Genomic DNA, 16,349 nt, shown 5'->3' on the forward strand with positions numbered 1-16,349 from the left:
GATTCTGTGGGCTTTCTTACGATCCGCTTGATAGGACTTCTCAAAAACCTGAAATGCAGCTGGAAGGCTAACGGATCAGAGCTGGCAGGCAAACATCCTGCCGCAGAAGAATGGACATAATTAGGAAAAGCCATTTCCGACGAACAACAGAGATGCAAACTGTCTAATGACATTGTAAGACAAGTGCCTAAAACCTAAATCAGCAAACTGTGTAGGAATTTTGATGCAAGTTTTTGGTAATCAAGTCTCTTAGGTTCACTACAGCAGGGGTGTCAAACGTGTGGCCTGGGGGATGGATCAGGCCCCCAGAGGGTTTCTATCAGGCCCGCAAACAAGTCTGGTTTTTTTCTCCCTCTCTTGCTTCCTTCTGCTTCACAGCTTGCTTTGCCAGGCTTGTTCAGTCACACAGAAGCTTGTTCAGTCACACAGAGCAAAGCCTCTATTTTCTCCATTGGCTGAGGCTCCTTGCTTTGCCAGGCTCTTTCAAGGGCACAGCAGAGCTACGAAGCCACGCCCCTTTTCCTCCACCCCCCTCCACATCCTTGGGGAGGAAGGGAAGAAGCCAGAGCTTCCTTTGCCCAGTTCCCTCGATCACACGGGAGAGATACAAAGTCTTTAATTGTGTGCTTTATAAAATTAATCTCTCCCCTACCTGGCATTACATTTTATGACACACGGCCCGGCCTGACAAGGTCTCATTTATGTCAGATCCAGCCCTCATAACAAATCAGTTCGACACCCTGATTCAAACTTAAAAATTTTATCTGTCAGGCCAAGTGGGGCTACACAGCAAAAGAACCCATGTGGAATCCATCCATAAAACGCCACATCCCAAAATTGCCAAACCAGTAAGGCAGCCGATCCTTTGGCTGAGAGACGTTGCACTCTGGTTTTCCGTCTCACCTGCCACTCAAATCAAGATAAGAGTCAAATCAAGATAAGAGTCACCCAATTTACAAATCAAGGTAAGAGTCACCCTGTCATGGGTGCTGGGGGCCCTGCAGAAGAAGCCGAGCCTGCAGAAGAAACGGTGCCCCTGCCACCTGCACCAGTGCCCCTCCCTCCTGCTGGAGAAGATCCAAGCCCCCCTGCCTCGCCCTCTCGGGTGGCTCGTGTGCGTGACCGCCTTCATCAGGACCTCAGGGATCGGAGGAGGGCGGCACGCTCACGAGCAAGACGCTCCCTGAGCCCTGAGTTTTGAAAGGATTCTGGCCCTTCTAGGAGTGAGGATGCTTGAGTCTCAGCAGGATCCTGGCTGCCCCCTGAGTCAGCAATTAGCCCAAATGGGCAACAGACAGCAGAGGGCTATATAGCTGTGGGCTTTGAGAGAAGGCTTTGTGGAAGCAACTAGTCACTTACCTGACGTTCTAGCATCCACTTCGGCTTCTGACCCCCTGACTCTGGCATTGACTTCTGGACCCCCTGACTTCGGCTTCTGAACCTCTGACCTACGATACCTGGACTGTGATTCGGTTTTGGCGCTTTGGACCCTCCTTGCTACCCAGCTACAGACCTTGGACTGCCCCTGGACTTCGCCTGGCCTGGCCCCAGCCCGTGACACACCCTATTTACCTGGCTTGAGGGAGATACCTCTGTGAGCTTATCAAATCGTTAAAGATCTCTTATTTCTTTTGAGATTTATATCCCGCTTTTCTGCCCAACGGAAACCCCAAAGCAGCTTACAACATTGCTTTCCCTTCCTCTGGCCTGTCCTCACAACAATCCTATGGAGTAGGTCAGGCTGAGAGAGTGTGGCTGGCCCAAAGTCACCCAGCAGCCCCAAGGGCAGAGAGAGGATTTGAACCCGGGTCTCCCAGATCCTAGCCTGACATACTAACCACTGTGCCACACTGACTCTCAAATAATAACAGACACACAAGAGGCCTTTTCAAAAAATATCCCTGATTATTTGAGCAAAAAGAAATTTGTTGCAATCACCTTGAAATTGGTCCGGGCGAAGATAATCGTCTTGCGTAATGCCCTGCTCATCCACAACTCCCTCTTTCTCTAAACCACTGACTCCTAAAACACTCTGCAGATGTGTGGAAGAGAGGTACCATCTAAAACAGGGGTGTCAAACTCATTGGTTATGATGGCTGGATCTGACTTAAATGAGATCTTGTTGGACCGGGCCACGTTGGTCATAAAATATAATGGCAGGCAGCAGACATATAAACGTTATAAAGGACACAGACAAACGCAATTCATGATTTTTGTTTTAATTAAAAAAAACTTAAAATAAAACATGCTTAAAACATTAGCACTCGCAGGTCTTTAAGGTGCTTTCTTTGTATCTCTTCCATGAGATCCAGGGAACTGGACAAAGGAAGCTCTGGCTCTTTCCTTCCTTCCCCAGGGGACCAGGAGGGGGAGGAGCCTCAGCCAACAGAAGGAAGAGTGGCTTGGCTCAGCAGCTCTGCTGTGCGATTTGGAGAGTCTGGCAAAGCAAGCTCTCCCTCCCTGTCCCTTCCTCCCTAAGGGAAGAGCCTCACCAATGGAGAAAACAGAGGTTTTGCTCTGTAACTCCTGTGTGATTGAGCAAGTCTGGCGATGCAAGCTGTGATGCAGAAGGAAGCAAGAGAGAGGGAGAAAGAAGCAGATAACAACCAGTTGCTTGGGGGCCTGATCTGTTCCCCAGGCCGCATGTTTGACACCCCTGATCTAAAAGCGGAGGGGGGGGGGGAAGGTAACAGACACACCACTTGGGTCTAAATTCTCTTGGAGGTAGGGTTGCCAGACCCCCAGTACAGTCAGGGGATCCCCCAGTCTTTGGGATTCCAGTCTGCTGCTGGCCAGGGCAGGAAGTCCCACCCCGCAAAAGGCCCATCACGTGCCAACATTCGGAGCACATTCGGAGCACATTCGGCCAGTGCTGAGAGAGCTACACTGGTTGCCTGTTGTGTTCCGAGTTTGCTTCAAGGTGTTGGTATTAACCTTTAAAGCCCTTTATGGTCAGGGACCTGCCTATCTACGGGACCGCCTTTCCCCATATATCCCCCAGAGAGCACTGCGATCAGGGACAAAAAATCTGCTGTCTGCCCCTGGCCCAAAAGAAGCCAGGCTATCCGCAACAAGATCTAGGGCCTTCTCGGTGGCAGCACCAGAACTCTGGAACACCCTCCCAGAAGCTATAAGGGCCCTGCGGGATTTGTCGGCGTTCCGCAGGGCCTGTAAGACCGAACTGTTTAGGCAGGCTTTTCTGGTTGACTGAAAATGGGCTGCCACCGGACATCCTACAGAAGCTGGCGGTCATAGTCAGAACCCAATACCGCCAGACTAGATTGAGATAGCGTACTAGTTTTTAACTTGATAAATGTTTTATGGTTTTATATGTTTTATGGAATTGATTGTTTTTATGATACTGTAAGCCGCCCTGAGTCCGCTTGCGGAGAGGGCGGGATATAAATGTAAAGTAATAAATAAATAATAAAATAAATAAACAACATGATGACATCATACAAAAGTGACATAATTGTGTTGGGGATGTTGTATCGACACGCTAACATTTTGGCAAAAAAACCTCTATGGTAACCATAGTGCTTGGGCCATAGAGCTAGAGCGTCAATGCACGATGTCCTTGAGGTGATGGCAGCACGTCAATGTAATGTCATTGTACTGACCATGCAGTGGGCAGAGACATCGCTCCAAAAATTCCACATACACATTCCTGGACAGCTCCTCCCTCCCCCTGCCACCAGGACGATCAGACCCAGCAAACCCTACTTGGAGTGTTTTGGTTAGGTGGGAAAGTGGGCTACCATCCCCATCTCAAGACTCATTTTTATGCCCAGCAACCAACACATCTCATGTTAACATGAAGCAATGATATCACTTTCCTCTGCTCTGGAACACTGTGTTCAGTTCTGGGCACCACTAGCTGGAAGGTGTCCAGAGGAGGGCAATGAAGATGGTGAGGACTCTGGAGACCAAGTCCTATGAAGAAAGGTTGCAGGAGCTAGGTATGTTTAGCCTGGAGAGGAGATGACTGAGAGGTGATAGGATGACCATCTCCAAGTACTTCAAGGGCTGTCTAGAGGATGGTGCTGAGTTTTCTTTGGCCCCAGAAAGTTGGACCAGAACCAACGGGTTGAAATTAAATCAAAGGCATTTCTGGCTAAGCATTAGGAAGAACTTCCTGAAAGTCAGAGCAGTTCCTCGGTGGACTAGGCTTCCTCGGGAAGTGGTGGGCTCTCCTTCCTTGGAGGTTTTTAAGCACAGGCTAGATGGCCATCTGACAGCAATGGTGATTCTGTGAACTCAGGCAGATCATGTGAAAGAGGGTGGAAAGGGTTGCATCAGTACTTAGTTCTCGTGGTCCTTTCTTACACGCCCAGGAAAATGCTAATTACTGCTCTGGGGTCAGTCAGCAATTTTTCTCCAGGCCAGTTTGGAAAGGGATCCTGGAGGTTTTTGCCGTGTTCTGGAAAGGAGCAGGGGTCACTGGAGGGAGGCATTTGTGGGGGAGGCATTTGTGAAGTTCCTGCATTGTGCAGGAGGTTGGACTAGATGACCCTGGAGGTACCATCCAACTCTATGATTCTATGTTAAAAAAAACCAGTCATTTTTAACAGGCCCAAGAACAAGAATGGAGATATAGAAGAAGAAGACTGCAGATTTATACCCCCCCCCTTCTCTCTGAATCAGAGTCTCAGAGCGGCTTACAATCACCTTTATCTTCTTCCCCCACAACAGACACCCGGTGAGGTGGGTGGGCCTGAGAGAGCTCTCACGGAAGCTGCCCTTTCAAGGACAACTCTTGCAAGAGCTATGACTGACCCAAGGCCATTCCAGCAGCTGCAAGTGGAGGAGTGGGAAATCAAACCTGGTTCTCCCAAATAAGAGTCCGTGCACTTAACCACTACACCAAATTGGCTAGTTGTTCCCCACACATTCTTAACAAGTAGGAGGTCATTTCAGCAGGAGTGTCGTGGTCAGGGCAGCAGAACAGGATCTGGAAGACTCAGGTTCGAATCTCCAATCTGCCACAGAAGCTCTCTGGGTGACCTTGGACCAGTCACATGCTCTGAGCCTTAACCTACTTTGCAGGGTTGTTGCTATAAGGATAAAAGGGAGGAAAGGAGAATGCTGTGAGCACTCTGGGTCGCCTTTGGGGAGGAAGGAAAAAGGAAAGGTCCCTTGAGCAAGCACCAGTCATTTTCAGCTCTGTGGTGACATTGCTTTCACAACGCATTCACAGCAGACTTTTTACGGGGTGGTTTGCCATTGCCTTCCCCAGTCATCTACACTTTCCCCCCAGCCCGTGGCGCAGAGTGTTAAAGCGGCAGTACTGCAGTCTTAAGCTCCGCTCACAACCTGAGTTCGATCCCCGGCAGAAGCTAGGTTTTCAGGTAGCTGCCTCGAGGTTGACTCAGCCTTCCATCCTTCCGAGGTCAGTAAAATGAGTACCCATCTCGGGGAGGAAAGCAGGGTGTGAAATGAAGTAAATAAACAGACTCCAGTAGTAATAAAATAATAATGTCTCCAGCTATTGTTCTCTTTTTACGGAGCGTTTTTGGTTGAGGGGAAAGACGTAGGAACCCAAAAGAAGAAGGAGGCCCTTATGCAACCGGCCCCTCCACAGCCTTTAATCTTTTCGGCTGGGCCACAAGCACTAAATGACTAACCTGGGAGCCAGGCAGAAGCGTAAACAGCAATTAAGAGGGCAGAGAAAGCAGACAGCCATAAACGCTCTTCAACATCCCAAAGGCCAAGAAGAGCCCAGCCCCGGGTCCTGCCCCACATCTAAAAGACCCAAACCAAACAAAATTGCGCATTCCAACAAGTCCCCCTGATTAACAAACTTGGCTTGGCAGGCGTCGGTCCGAAGAGACCTTCTGCAGACAGAGCGCTCGTGTTGGGGAGAGGAGGTCTCTCATTGAACGCGGCCCAAAGTCAACCCATTGTGTGAGTTGTGCATGCACGCACACGCCTACACAAAAGCAAAGAAAGCAACTCAAAGATCCCTGGCTTCAAATAAAATCAAATAAAGCCATGGCTTGGCCCAAACTTATGTGTTTCACTCTGTCATGTTCCAAGTTTTATATATAGTGCAAAAAAAAAAATGGTACGAGCTAGAAGAATAAAACTGGAAATGAAAGACAGTCGGGATGCAACGGCCAAATCAGAGCAGCATCTAAGATTTTACTCTGCCCCTTGCTTTGGCTTGCAAAAACCAGACTTTGCTGTCATATCTGAATCTGGCAAACTCCTTTGCTGAAACCGCAGGCTGTCCCCAAACCAGAAGTGGAAATCCACTTCAAAGTATAATTTGCAGATCTGGCTTGGAAGAAGAAGAGTTGGTTTTATAACCCTGCCCTTCACTACCCAAAAGAGTCTCAGAGTAGCTTACAATCACTTTCTAAGACATGGTCTTTAAACTTAGCTAGAAATCTTTACATCTCTCCGAAGACCTCCCCCCCCCCCCCCACAAACACCTTTAAAATCTGAAAAGCCACCTCATAATTTTGGCCAATATGCCCAGAAGATATTGGATTTATATCCTGTCCTGTACTCGGAATCTCAGAGCAGCTTACAATCTCCTTTCCCTTCCCCCGCCACAACAAACACCCTGTGAGGTGGGTGGGGCTGAGAGAGCTCTGACAGAAGCTGCCCTTTCAAGGACCTCCTACGAGAGAGATAGCTGACCAGAAGCTCCAAGTGGAGGAGTGGGGAATCGAACCCGGTTCTCCCAGGTAAGAATCTACACACTTCACCACTACACCAAACTGGCTCTCCACTGGTGGCAACGCCTGCTCCCAAACAAGCATACCTTTTGCTTTGACTGTGTAGAAGGCAACTGCTTCTCCACTCCTCCAGAAAATTTTGGCACGCTCCCTCTCAGAGTGAGGCACGAAGACTGCATCCCAAGTCGAGCTCCTCTCTTGCATTCCAAAAATGATGTAGTTCAGCACAAAGAGGACAATTCTTTCCCTAAACGTCTGGACCTTACAAAGCAAATGGAGGAAGAAAAAAAAAATGAAAGGACTGGGGGGGGGGGGGGGGACCTGACTTCCAAGAAAAAGTTTTCAAATATTTAATATAGCTGACTCATGCGGATAAAAATACCAAAGGAGACAGAACTTCCAAAGATCATAAAAATAATATGAGACATGTCCAAATGTCTTGAACTTGCACAGAGTTATTCCGGGATTATACATTATTTATTTATTTATTTATTAATTTCATTTATATCCCGCCCTCCCCCACCTTGGCAGGCTCAGGGCGGCTAACAGCAATCCATAAAAACACACCATAATAAATAAAACATTAGAATTACATTATAGAACAATAAAACATTAAAACATTAAATTAAAAACCAGTCTAGTAGATACAATTATACTGCGGTATAGATCTTTGGACCGCATTGGCGGATCTTTAATTACCATTTTTCTTAGCAGTCCGAATATGCTGATTTAAAAAGGATGGTCTTGCAGGCCCTGCGGAACTGTTCAAGGCTCCGCAGGGCCCGCACCTCCTCGGGGAGTCGGTTCCATAGGGTAGGGGCCGCGATCGAAAAGGCCCGTATTCTGGTGCTCTGATATTTAACTTCCTTCGGCCCAGGGATAGTCATTAAGTTTTTCCCCGTTGACCTCAGTGCTCTCTGGGGTTCATATGGGGAAAGACGGTCCCTCAGGTAGGCAGGTCCTCGGCCATATAAGGCTTTAAAGGTAACGACCAACACTTTGTACTGGACCCGGTATATAATCGGCAGCCAGTGCAGTTCACGTAGTCCCGGCCATATATGCTCCCGTTTCGGGAGTCCCAACAACAGCCTGGCCGCCGCGTTCTGCACTAGCTGCAATTTCCGGGTCCGGCACAGAGGTAGCCCCAAGTAGAGGGCGTTACAGTAGTCTAGTCTTGAGGTGACCGTTGCGTGGATCACTGTTGCGAGGTCCCGGCGCTCAAGGAAAGGGGCCAACTGCCTTGCCCGCCTCAGATGGAAGAATGCTGACTTGGCAGTGGCTGCTATCTGGGCCTCCATCGATAATGAAGGCTCCAGTAAAACACCCAGACTCTTTACCTGGCGCGCTGCTTTCAATGGCGCACCATCGAAGGCCGGGAGAGCTATTTCCCTTCCCAGAGCGCCGCGACCCACGCATAGGACCTCTGTCTTCGCTGGGTTCAACTTCAGCCCACTCAGCCTGAGCCATGTCGCTACAGCCTGTAATGCCCGGTCGAGATTCCCTGGAGCGGGGCCGGGCCAGCCATCCATTAGTAGATAGAGCTGGGTGTCATCTGCATATTGATGACAACCCAGCCCAAACCGCCGGGCAATCTGGGCAAGGGGGCGCATATAGATGTTAAACAGCATCGGGGAGAGAACTGCTCCCTGGGGCACCCCACAATCCAGTGTGCGCCTCCGGGACCGCTCGCTCCCGATAGCCACCCTCTGTCCCCGACCTAGGAGAAAGGAGGAAAGCCATTGCAAGGCCAACCCCTCGACCCCAATGTCGGCGAGGCGGCGCGTCAGTAGCCGATGGTCGACTGTATCAAATGCAGCCGACAGATCTAACAGCATCAGTACCGCAACGCCGCCCCGATCCAGTTGCCGTTGGAGGTCATCTACTAAGGCGACCAGCACCGTCTCCGTCCCATGGCCCGGCCGGAAACCAGACTGACATGGGTCTAAGACAGAAGCGTCATCCAGAAACCCCTGTAGCTGCAACGCCACGGCCCTCTCAATAATTTTACCTAAGAACGGTAAATTGGACACCGGCCGGTAGTTCGCCAATTCGGCCGGGTCTGCTGTAGCTTTTTTCAGGAGAGGGCGGACCAAAGCCTCTTTCAGAGGTGTTGGAAAATGCCCCTCTAAAAGGGATCTATTTATGATGTCCCGTAAAGGGCATCTAAGCTCCCCTTGGCAAGATTTAATCAGCCAGGAGGGGCAAGGGTCCAGATCACATGTTGTCGGGCGAGCAGCAGAGAGGATTCTGTCGACTTCCTCCAGGCTGAGTGGGTCGAAGTGGTCCAGCACTAAACCTGAAGACAGGCACGGAGCCTCAATTTCACTCACTGTATCTAATGTGGTAGGCAGGTCTTGGCGGAGCAGCGAGATTTTATCTGCAAAGTATTTCGCAAATGCCTCACAGCCTATTCCTAATTCTCTAACATTTGGTTTGCCTTGTGGCAACGTTGTAAGATCCCCAATTATTCTAAATAATTGTGCTGGGCGCGAGTTTGCAGATGCAATCTTGGTTGCAAAGTAATCTTTCTTTGCAGCCTTGACTGCCACCTCATAAGACTTCATAAACGTTCTATAGGATGTTCTCGTTGCTTCGTCCCGAGTATGCCTCCACTGCCTCTCTAGTCGTCTGAGCCCTTGTTTCAGCTGGCGTAACTCCAAGGTATACCATGGAGCCAGCTTCGTGCGAGGGCGCAGAGGGCGCCGGGGTGCAATTTCGTCGATAGCCCTGGACAGCTGGCCCTGCCAGATTTCCACCAGGTCATCGAGGGAATTGCCAGTGGGCCAGGGATCCCTTAGGGCCGTTTGGAACCGTTCCGGGTCCATCAAGCCCCGAGGGCGAGCCAAAATAGGCTCTCCGCCCATACAGGGTTGGGGCGGCATCCCCACACGGGCCTTAAGGGCTAGGTGATCCGACCATGGTACCGCTTCTCCGGCGATATCGTTCACCAAAATCCCGGCTGCAAAGATCAGGTCTAATGTATGCCCGGCCTGATGCGTGGGAGTCGTGACAAATTGAGAGAGTCCCAGTGTCGCCATGGACGACACTAGGTCCATCGCCTGAGTGGAGGCCGTGTCGTCGGCATGGACGTTGAAGTCACCCAGGACCATAAGCCTCGGGTACTCCAACGCCCAGCCCGCCACTGCCTCCAATAGTGATGGTAAGGCGTTAGCTGGTGCGTTGGGCGGACGGTACACCAGCCAAACCGCCAACCCCTCTCCAACATCCCATGCCAGACCGGTGCATTCAATCCCATCAATCTTTGGATCCGGGAGAGCCCGAAAGGAGTAATCCTCCCGTATGAGTAGTGCTACCCCTCCCCCCCGCCCGCTCATCCGTGATTGGTGAAAGACCGAGTATCCCGGGGGGGACATCTGGGAGAGGGCTACTGTCTCCCCGTCCCTCACCCAGGTCTCGGTCACGCAAGCCAGGTCCATGTTCTGCCGTAGCAGAAACTCCCTAAGGGTTGCGGTCTTATTATTTATGGACCTGGCATTACATAACACCAATGACAGAGGCGAGCATTTCCTCTTGGTCCCACTACCTGCTACCATTGGGATGGGAAGTAGACTGGAAGGTGGCCGAGCACCATTTCGTCTCTGTCTCCTTCCCTTATATTTTTGTCTATTCCCACCGTCATATCTTCCCCTCCCCAGGAGCACTGGAATCCCCTGGCCAAACATCTGCACCAAACCAAAATGAACCCAAGATAAACCCACCGGTGTCACTCCCCCGATTTGTTTGCACCTGCCGTTTCAATTTACCCTCCTCACCACAACCCCTCCGGTTCCCGGCTAATAGACCCACTACTTATGTCTTAAATTAATTAATTTAGTTAGCCCTCCCAATCCATCTTACAACCAATTAGTTTAAATTCATATAAATTCATTAATTCCTAAACTTATTAATAAATAATCCCTCCCACCCCCCATCCTAATTAATAAGTTAAGGAAAAAAAATTTTTTTTTTTTATATATATATATATATATCTAAATATTAAGTCAATCGCTAATTGATTGGTAAAATAATCAATAATTAATTAACAATAATAAAATTGGTTCTATTAGTGAGATAGCCGTCGTTCATCCGTGGGGTGTGAGTCCAGATAGTCTGTTGGGTAGGATGACAAATTGCACACTGCCCATAGATGTTCTTCATTAATAACATTTACAGTTTCAGTCCCAGTGGTGGTCTTGGTGATGTTAAAGTGCAGGTGCTGGTAATGGCAAGATGTTAAGTTAGTCCCAATGATGTTAAAGTGCAGATGCAGATGGTCCCAACTTCGGGTTTGATTCAGCCGCTCGGGCATCTGAGCCTGGTGATCTGAAGAGAGGGGTGGGGGGGCAAAGTCCGTCTTGCGATCTCTTGATTAGTCCGGCCAGGGAGCACAGCTTCTATCTGTGTCGCCTCTGATCTTTTTTGACTCAGCACGCAACTTGGGCTCCCCTGAGCCCCGTATAGGGCTTCTCTAATTGGGGATACCCAGGTTATTGAGCCAAGTGTGTTATTTGGCGCTTGCAGACAGAAGGATGGATGGATGGGTGGTTGGGCGTAGGATGACAAAAAAGGAGGGGGGAGCAGGAGGCGGTGCCTAAAGGTGCCCGCCAAACCTTCGTCCTGGGGTTCACTCGCCGCTCGTTTCTCCTCGGCCCCTCTACTCCCCAGGGGCTTGTCACTACTCCCAGCCCTTCCAACTGACGCCCGCAACTCATCCACGGCGCCCTCGGCGCCCTCAGCTGGCTCCCGCTCCGCTTACACTGTTAACATAGTTGGACATGAGTAAGAGGGTGAGGGAGAAAGTTAGGAAACATCTACCCTGGAGAGGACAGAGAGAATAAGAAGACAGAAGCATGGCTTTTTTAAAAGGACCTCCTATACCCAGGGTGGCCGAACTTGCTTCATGTAAGAGCCACGAGAGTCTGATGTTTGAGAGCCACAAGACATGAACGTAAGAGGAAGGAAGGAAGGAAGGAAGGAAGGAAGGAAGGAAGGAAGGAAGGAAGGAAGGAAGGAAGGAAGGAAGGAAGGAAGGAAGGAAGGAAGGAAGGAAGGAAGGAAGGAAGGAAGGAAGGATATATATATATATATATGGGGGAGGGAAGGAGAGGTGGAAAGAAAGCAACTTTAACTTTGAATGCATTTTCTAAGCCACCAGCTGGCTTGGCTTGGAGAAGTGTTTTAAAGAGAGAAATGCCTTCTCCAAGCCAGCCGATGGGGAAATGGGAGTTTTGAGAGCCACACAATATGTGTGAAAAAGCCACATGTGGCTCCCGAGCCACAAGTTTGGCCATCACTGCCTATTCCCTGTCCTCTTACAGCGTCTTTAACTAGACCAGCCCCCCGCCCCCCACCAACCAATGCCATGGCAAACAGCAACATCTTTTGTGGTGTCCATGGGTGTTTAGAAAGTGAGTGAATCAGACAGGGCTTTTGCCCACCAAGACTTCTGATGGGCCACTGGACTGGGGTTTAAGTGTTGGTTTGCCAGTAGCTGCCACCCCAACACAAGGATCTTCAATGTGTGACTGAAGGCAGGCCTCAGATGCAGTGGGAGCTCACAGGAGCGCAGCTCCTGAACCTTTCTGAGAGTTCCACCTCCTTGTCCGTTGAATAGTATGTGCAGCTACATAACAATCCCTGGATGAGCTCCACCACCTATTTTTTTTTCTACAAAATGACCCCTGACTGAAGGTAAACTGCAGCAGCCATTTTGCAGCTGGCTCCGCCTGCTGCTGCAGCCATTTTGGTAGCAATTGCTTTGTGGCTGTCCCCCACCACAATGTGTCAGAACTCCAAAGATGCCTGAAGACCCAAAAAGGTTGAGGAACCCTAAACTAGGGACACGTACAATTAAAAAGGACAGCCGTATATCTCCATCTAGCCGCGCCAAAACTGTAGGGGGTTTTGAGCTGGAGAAATCCCTTTAAACAAAGAACTCCAACAGAATAACTGCAGTGCATGTTTCAATGATCCGAGACAGAAGGTATTTGTAAATCCCTTTAAACAAAGCCAGTTGGGTGTAGTGGTTAAGTGTCTGGACTCTTATCTGGGAAAACCGGGATTGATTCCCCACCAAATTTCTTACCTCAAAGGCCCCTCCACCCAAAATTTTCTGGCTTCGGGTCTGCCACAGGCTCAAAAAGATTGGGAAGAGCTACTTATAGAGAGCCGGTATGATGGTCAGAGTGTTGGGCTAGAATTTAGGAGACCCGAAGTTGAATCCCCACCCTCTGCCCATGGAAGCCTGCTGGGTGACCCTGGGCCAGTCACAGACTCTCTCAGCCTGACCTATCCCACAGGGTTGCCGTGGGGATAAAATGGAGAGGAGAACAACATGAGCCACTGTGAGTTCCCCGTGGAAAGAAACATGGGGTTTACATGAAGCAAATAAATAAATAATTGTACTGTGTTGTTTTCTAATTTTTGTAAACTGGTATTTGCATTGTTTACTGTTTTACACTTTTTACAAAATCTGCAATATTTTCTAATTTTAAAATCTGCATGAGATTATATATTAGATTATGTATCTTTCACCAACGTTTTCTTGTGCTGTTTCTCTATTTTAACCTTTCCTTCTACCAATGAGTTGTAGCTTTCGCCTATTAAATGGTGAGCTTATCTTCAGAGCCTCAAAAAGTTTCAGGCACTATGTAAATTTATTTACATTCGAATCCAAAAATTAATAGACAATCTAATGCCTAGAAAATGATCAATCAACTACAAGATTTCAGTTGATTGCCAAGGGCATGTGCTGAAAACTCAGTAGAGGGTGCAGAGGAGAGAAAACTTTGATGTGGTGGTGAAGTGCGTGGACTCTTATCTGGGAGAACCAGGTTTGATTCCCCACTCCTCCACTTGCAGCTGCTGGAATGGCCTGGGGTCAGCCATAGCTCTCATAGATGCTGTGCTTGAAAGGGCAGCTTCTGTCAGAGCTCTCTCAGCCCCACCCATCTCACAGGGTGTCTGTTGTGGGGGAAGAAGATAAAGGAGATTGTAAGGTGCTCTGAGATCAGAGAGAAGGGCGGGGTATAAATCTGCAGTCTTCTTTCATCTGCCCCTGCCAATACTGCCCACAATTCCAACAGCTTCTGTCAGAGCTCTCTCAGTCCCACCCATCTCATAGGGTGTCTGTTGTGGGGGAAGAAGATAAAGGAGATTGTAAGGTGCTCTGAGATCACAGAGAAGGGCGGGGTATAAATCTGCAGTCTTCTTTCATCTGCCCCTGCCAATACTGCCCACAGTTCCAACATATTCCAAATTCTCTGCAGGGGAAGACCTAAAAAAATAATTATGAAAACGAATATTTTCCATGACCTGTCCCATAGATAGGTCTGAGGGGCTTTGGGGCATTTCCATTTTTTTAAAGAGTAAAAAACAAACTATTACTGAGGCATCTTGTTCACACAAAAGGTAAGTGCTTCGCATTTAATAATGTCCGTACCTGTATCAGCCCTTCTCGGGAAGGATCAGCCGTCTTCACTATATCTTCAACGGGCCACCAAGAATTGTGCAAATAAATAGCTAAAACTGAAAAAAAGGAGGGGGGAGGAGGAAGGAAGAGGAAACAAAGGAAGATCTGTTTTTGTGATGTTTACTGCAATGATATCAAGAGCTTGTACAGATTCAAAAAGACACCCATGGGTTCTTGGCTTCTCTTGTGTTATGTGCCTAGTTATTCTTTTCCTGTTGCACTTCCATTGTTGGCAAACCAGATGTTAGTGAGGAGGGGGAAGTTCATGCTCTTCTGGGGCTGCTGGAATTAGGAAATCTCAAAAGAAAGTTTCCAGTCCATCAGTAAACATAGGCGAGAGGGTTCCACCCCACCCCCACCCCCCACTTGCCTTCAGGTAGGTAGCCACGTTGGTCTGCAGTGTAAGAGCAAAATTCGAGTCCAGCAGCACCTTAAAGAGCAATGAGATATTCAGGGAATAAAGGCTCTGCAGTCTGCATTCCTGCTCATATCTGACAAAGGGAGTTTCACAGGGGTGGAATTCTAGCAGGAGCTCCTTTGCATATTAGGCCACATCCCCTGATGCAGCCAATCGTCCAAGAGCTTACAAGGCTCTTTTTTGTAAGCTCTTGGAGGATTGGCTATATCAGGGGGTGTGGCCTAATATGCAAAGGAGCTCCTGCTAGAATTCCATCCCTGGAGTTTTGACTTTTGAATCTTGTTCGTCATTAAGGTGCTACCAGATTTGAATCTCCCAGCAGGCCATGGGTTCTGTCTTAAGAACTCTTAGCTTAGAAGTTTGCCTAGCTTCCTACTGAAATTCAATAGGTTTTTTTTTTTTTTTAAAGCAGCAAATAAAGACCAACTTATTACCTATTACAGGGCTTGCAAACTTTTACATCTAGACTTTTAATTCAGAGAAAAGCCATGATGACACGGAGTGTTCCATGAAAGGTACAAATGGAACTTTTTGGACCAATACCCATTAAAAAGGTGACTCTTCTTCATTACTTCAGGTGGTGTCAGGAAACTATTCGTTCTTCTGTTCCCCTCGACCCCTTCTCTCCAAACATTACCCTACCGTAATCCCATTAAAGCAGACTTAAGGGAAATGTCAATCACTCCCAGAGACGGTGATTATGAAATATATGAAGGGGAACAGTAACTTTGGTTCTCCGTGTTCCTTAAACTAACAAAGCTCACAAAAAAAGGAAATGGCTAGACAGCTGAGAGGACTGTAAAGGAGCAAGGAAACAGACATTAAACTGGGTGATGCATTAAAATTGAAATCTATGGAAGATAAAATGAGGAGAGCACGGCGTTCTCTTGGTTTTCTAATCCCCCCCCCCCCAACACAACTCTTGTTAAAATTAAGTTCTCTGAAGAAGAAAAAACTTTTGAAGGGGAGAAAAGTTTTTTTTTAATTATATGTAAGTAAAGAGTTCCCACAGGAATGTCACAAGATTCATGAATATTTATCAGTGTGTGTACAGTGCAACTGCTCCCCACCCACAACATTTTGATATAAATAAGAAACACATTTTTAAAATATGTGCTGCCGTGTTTCTGTCTATCTAAACTGTCTATCTAAACTCATCTGTTACGAGGGCTGGATCTGATATAAATGAGGCCTTGTTGGCAATGTTCCCTTCTAAGCTGCAGTCTTGTGAACAAAAATTCTACTTTGTGAGCTACTAGCATTAGAGTTGTGAGCTACTGCAGAAATTAATGTGCTCTGTGGTCATCCTTCCTGAGCTAAGACAAAAATGTGTGAAGGAAAGGAAGGAAAGGTCCCCTATGCAAGTGTCATGGGTGCTGGGGACCCTGCAGAGGAAGACGAGTCTGCCAAGGAAACTGTACCCCTGCCACCTGCACCAGTACCCCTGCCTCCTGCTGAAGAAGATCCCAGCCCCCCTGCCTCGCCCTCTCGGGTGGCTCGTGTGCGTGACCGCCTCCGTCAGGACCTCAGGGATCGGAGGAGGGCGGCACGCTCACAAGCAAGACGCTCCCTGAGTCCTGAGTTTTGAGAGGATTCTGGCCCTCCTAAGAGCAAGGATGCTTGAGTTGTAACAGGATCCTGGCTGCCTCCCAGAGCCAGCAATTAGCCCAAATGGGCAACAGCCAGCAGAGGGCTATATAGCTGTGGGCTTTGGGAGGAGGCTTTGTGGAAGCAACTAGTCATCTCCCTGACGTTCTAGCATCCACTCCGGCTTGAC

At 48.6% G+C, this 16,349-nt stretch overlaps 1 protein-coding gene across 1 annotated transcript in view; it reads right to left on the bottom strand.

Moving 5' to 3' along the window:
* LOC132587924 (protein FAM169B-like) overlaps nt 1–16,349 on the bottom strand; it is an 88,863-nt gene that overhangs the window by 23,621 nt on the left and 48,893 nt on the right. Inside the window, exons 4-5 of the mRNA XM_060260339.1 lie at nt 14,125–14,210; nt 6,770–6,944 (exon numbers count right to left, since the gene is read on the bottom strand). Of these exons, the coding sequence (XP_060116322.1) occupies nt 6,770–6,944; nt 14,125–14,210 (261 nt within the window). The remainder of the gene's footprint in view (nt 1–6,769; nt 6,945–14,124; nt 14,211–16,349) is intronic.

The sequence above is a fragment of the Heteronotia binoei genome, chromosome 19 (genome assembly GCF_032191835.1).
Source record: "Heteronotia binoei isolate CCM8104 ecotype False Entrance Well chromosome 19, APGP_CSIRO_Hbin_v1, whole genome shotgun sequence".
Classification (NCBI taxonomy): domain Eukaryota; kingdom Metazoa; phylum Chordata; class Lepidosauria; order Squamata; family Gekkonidae; genus Heteronotia; species Heteronotia binoei.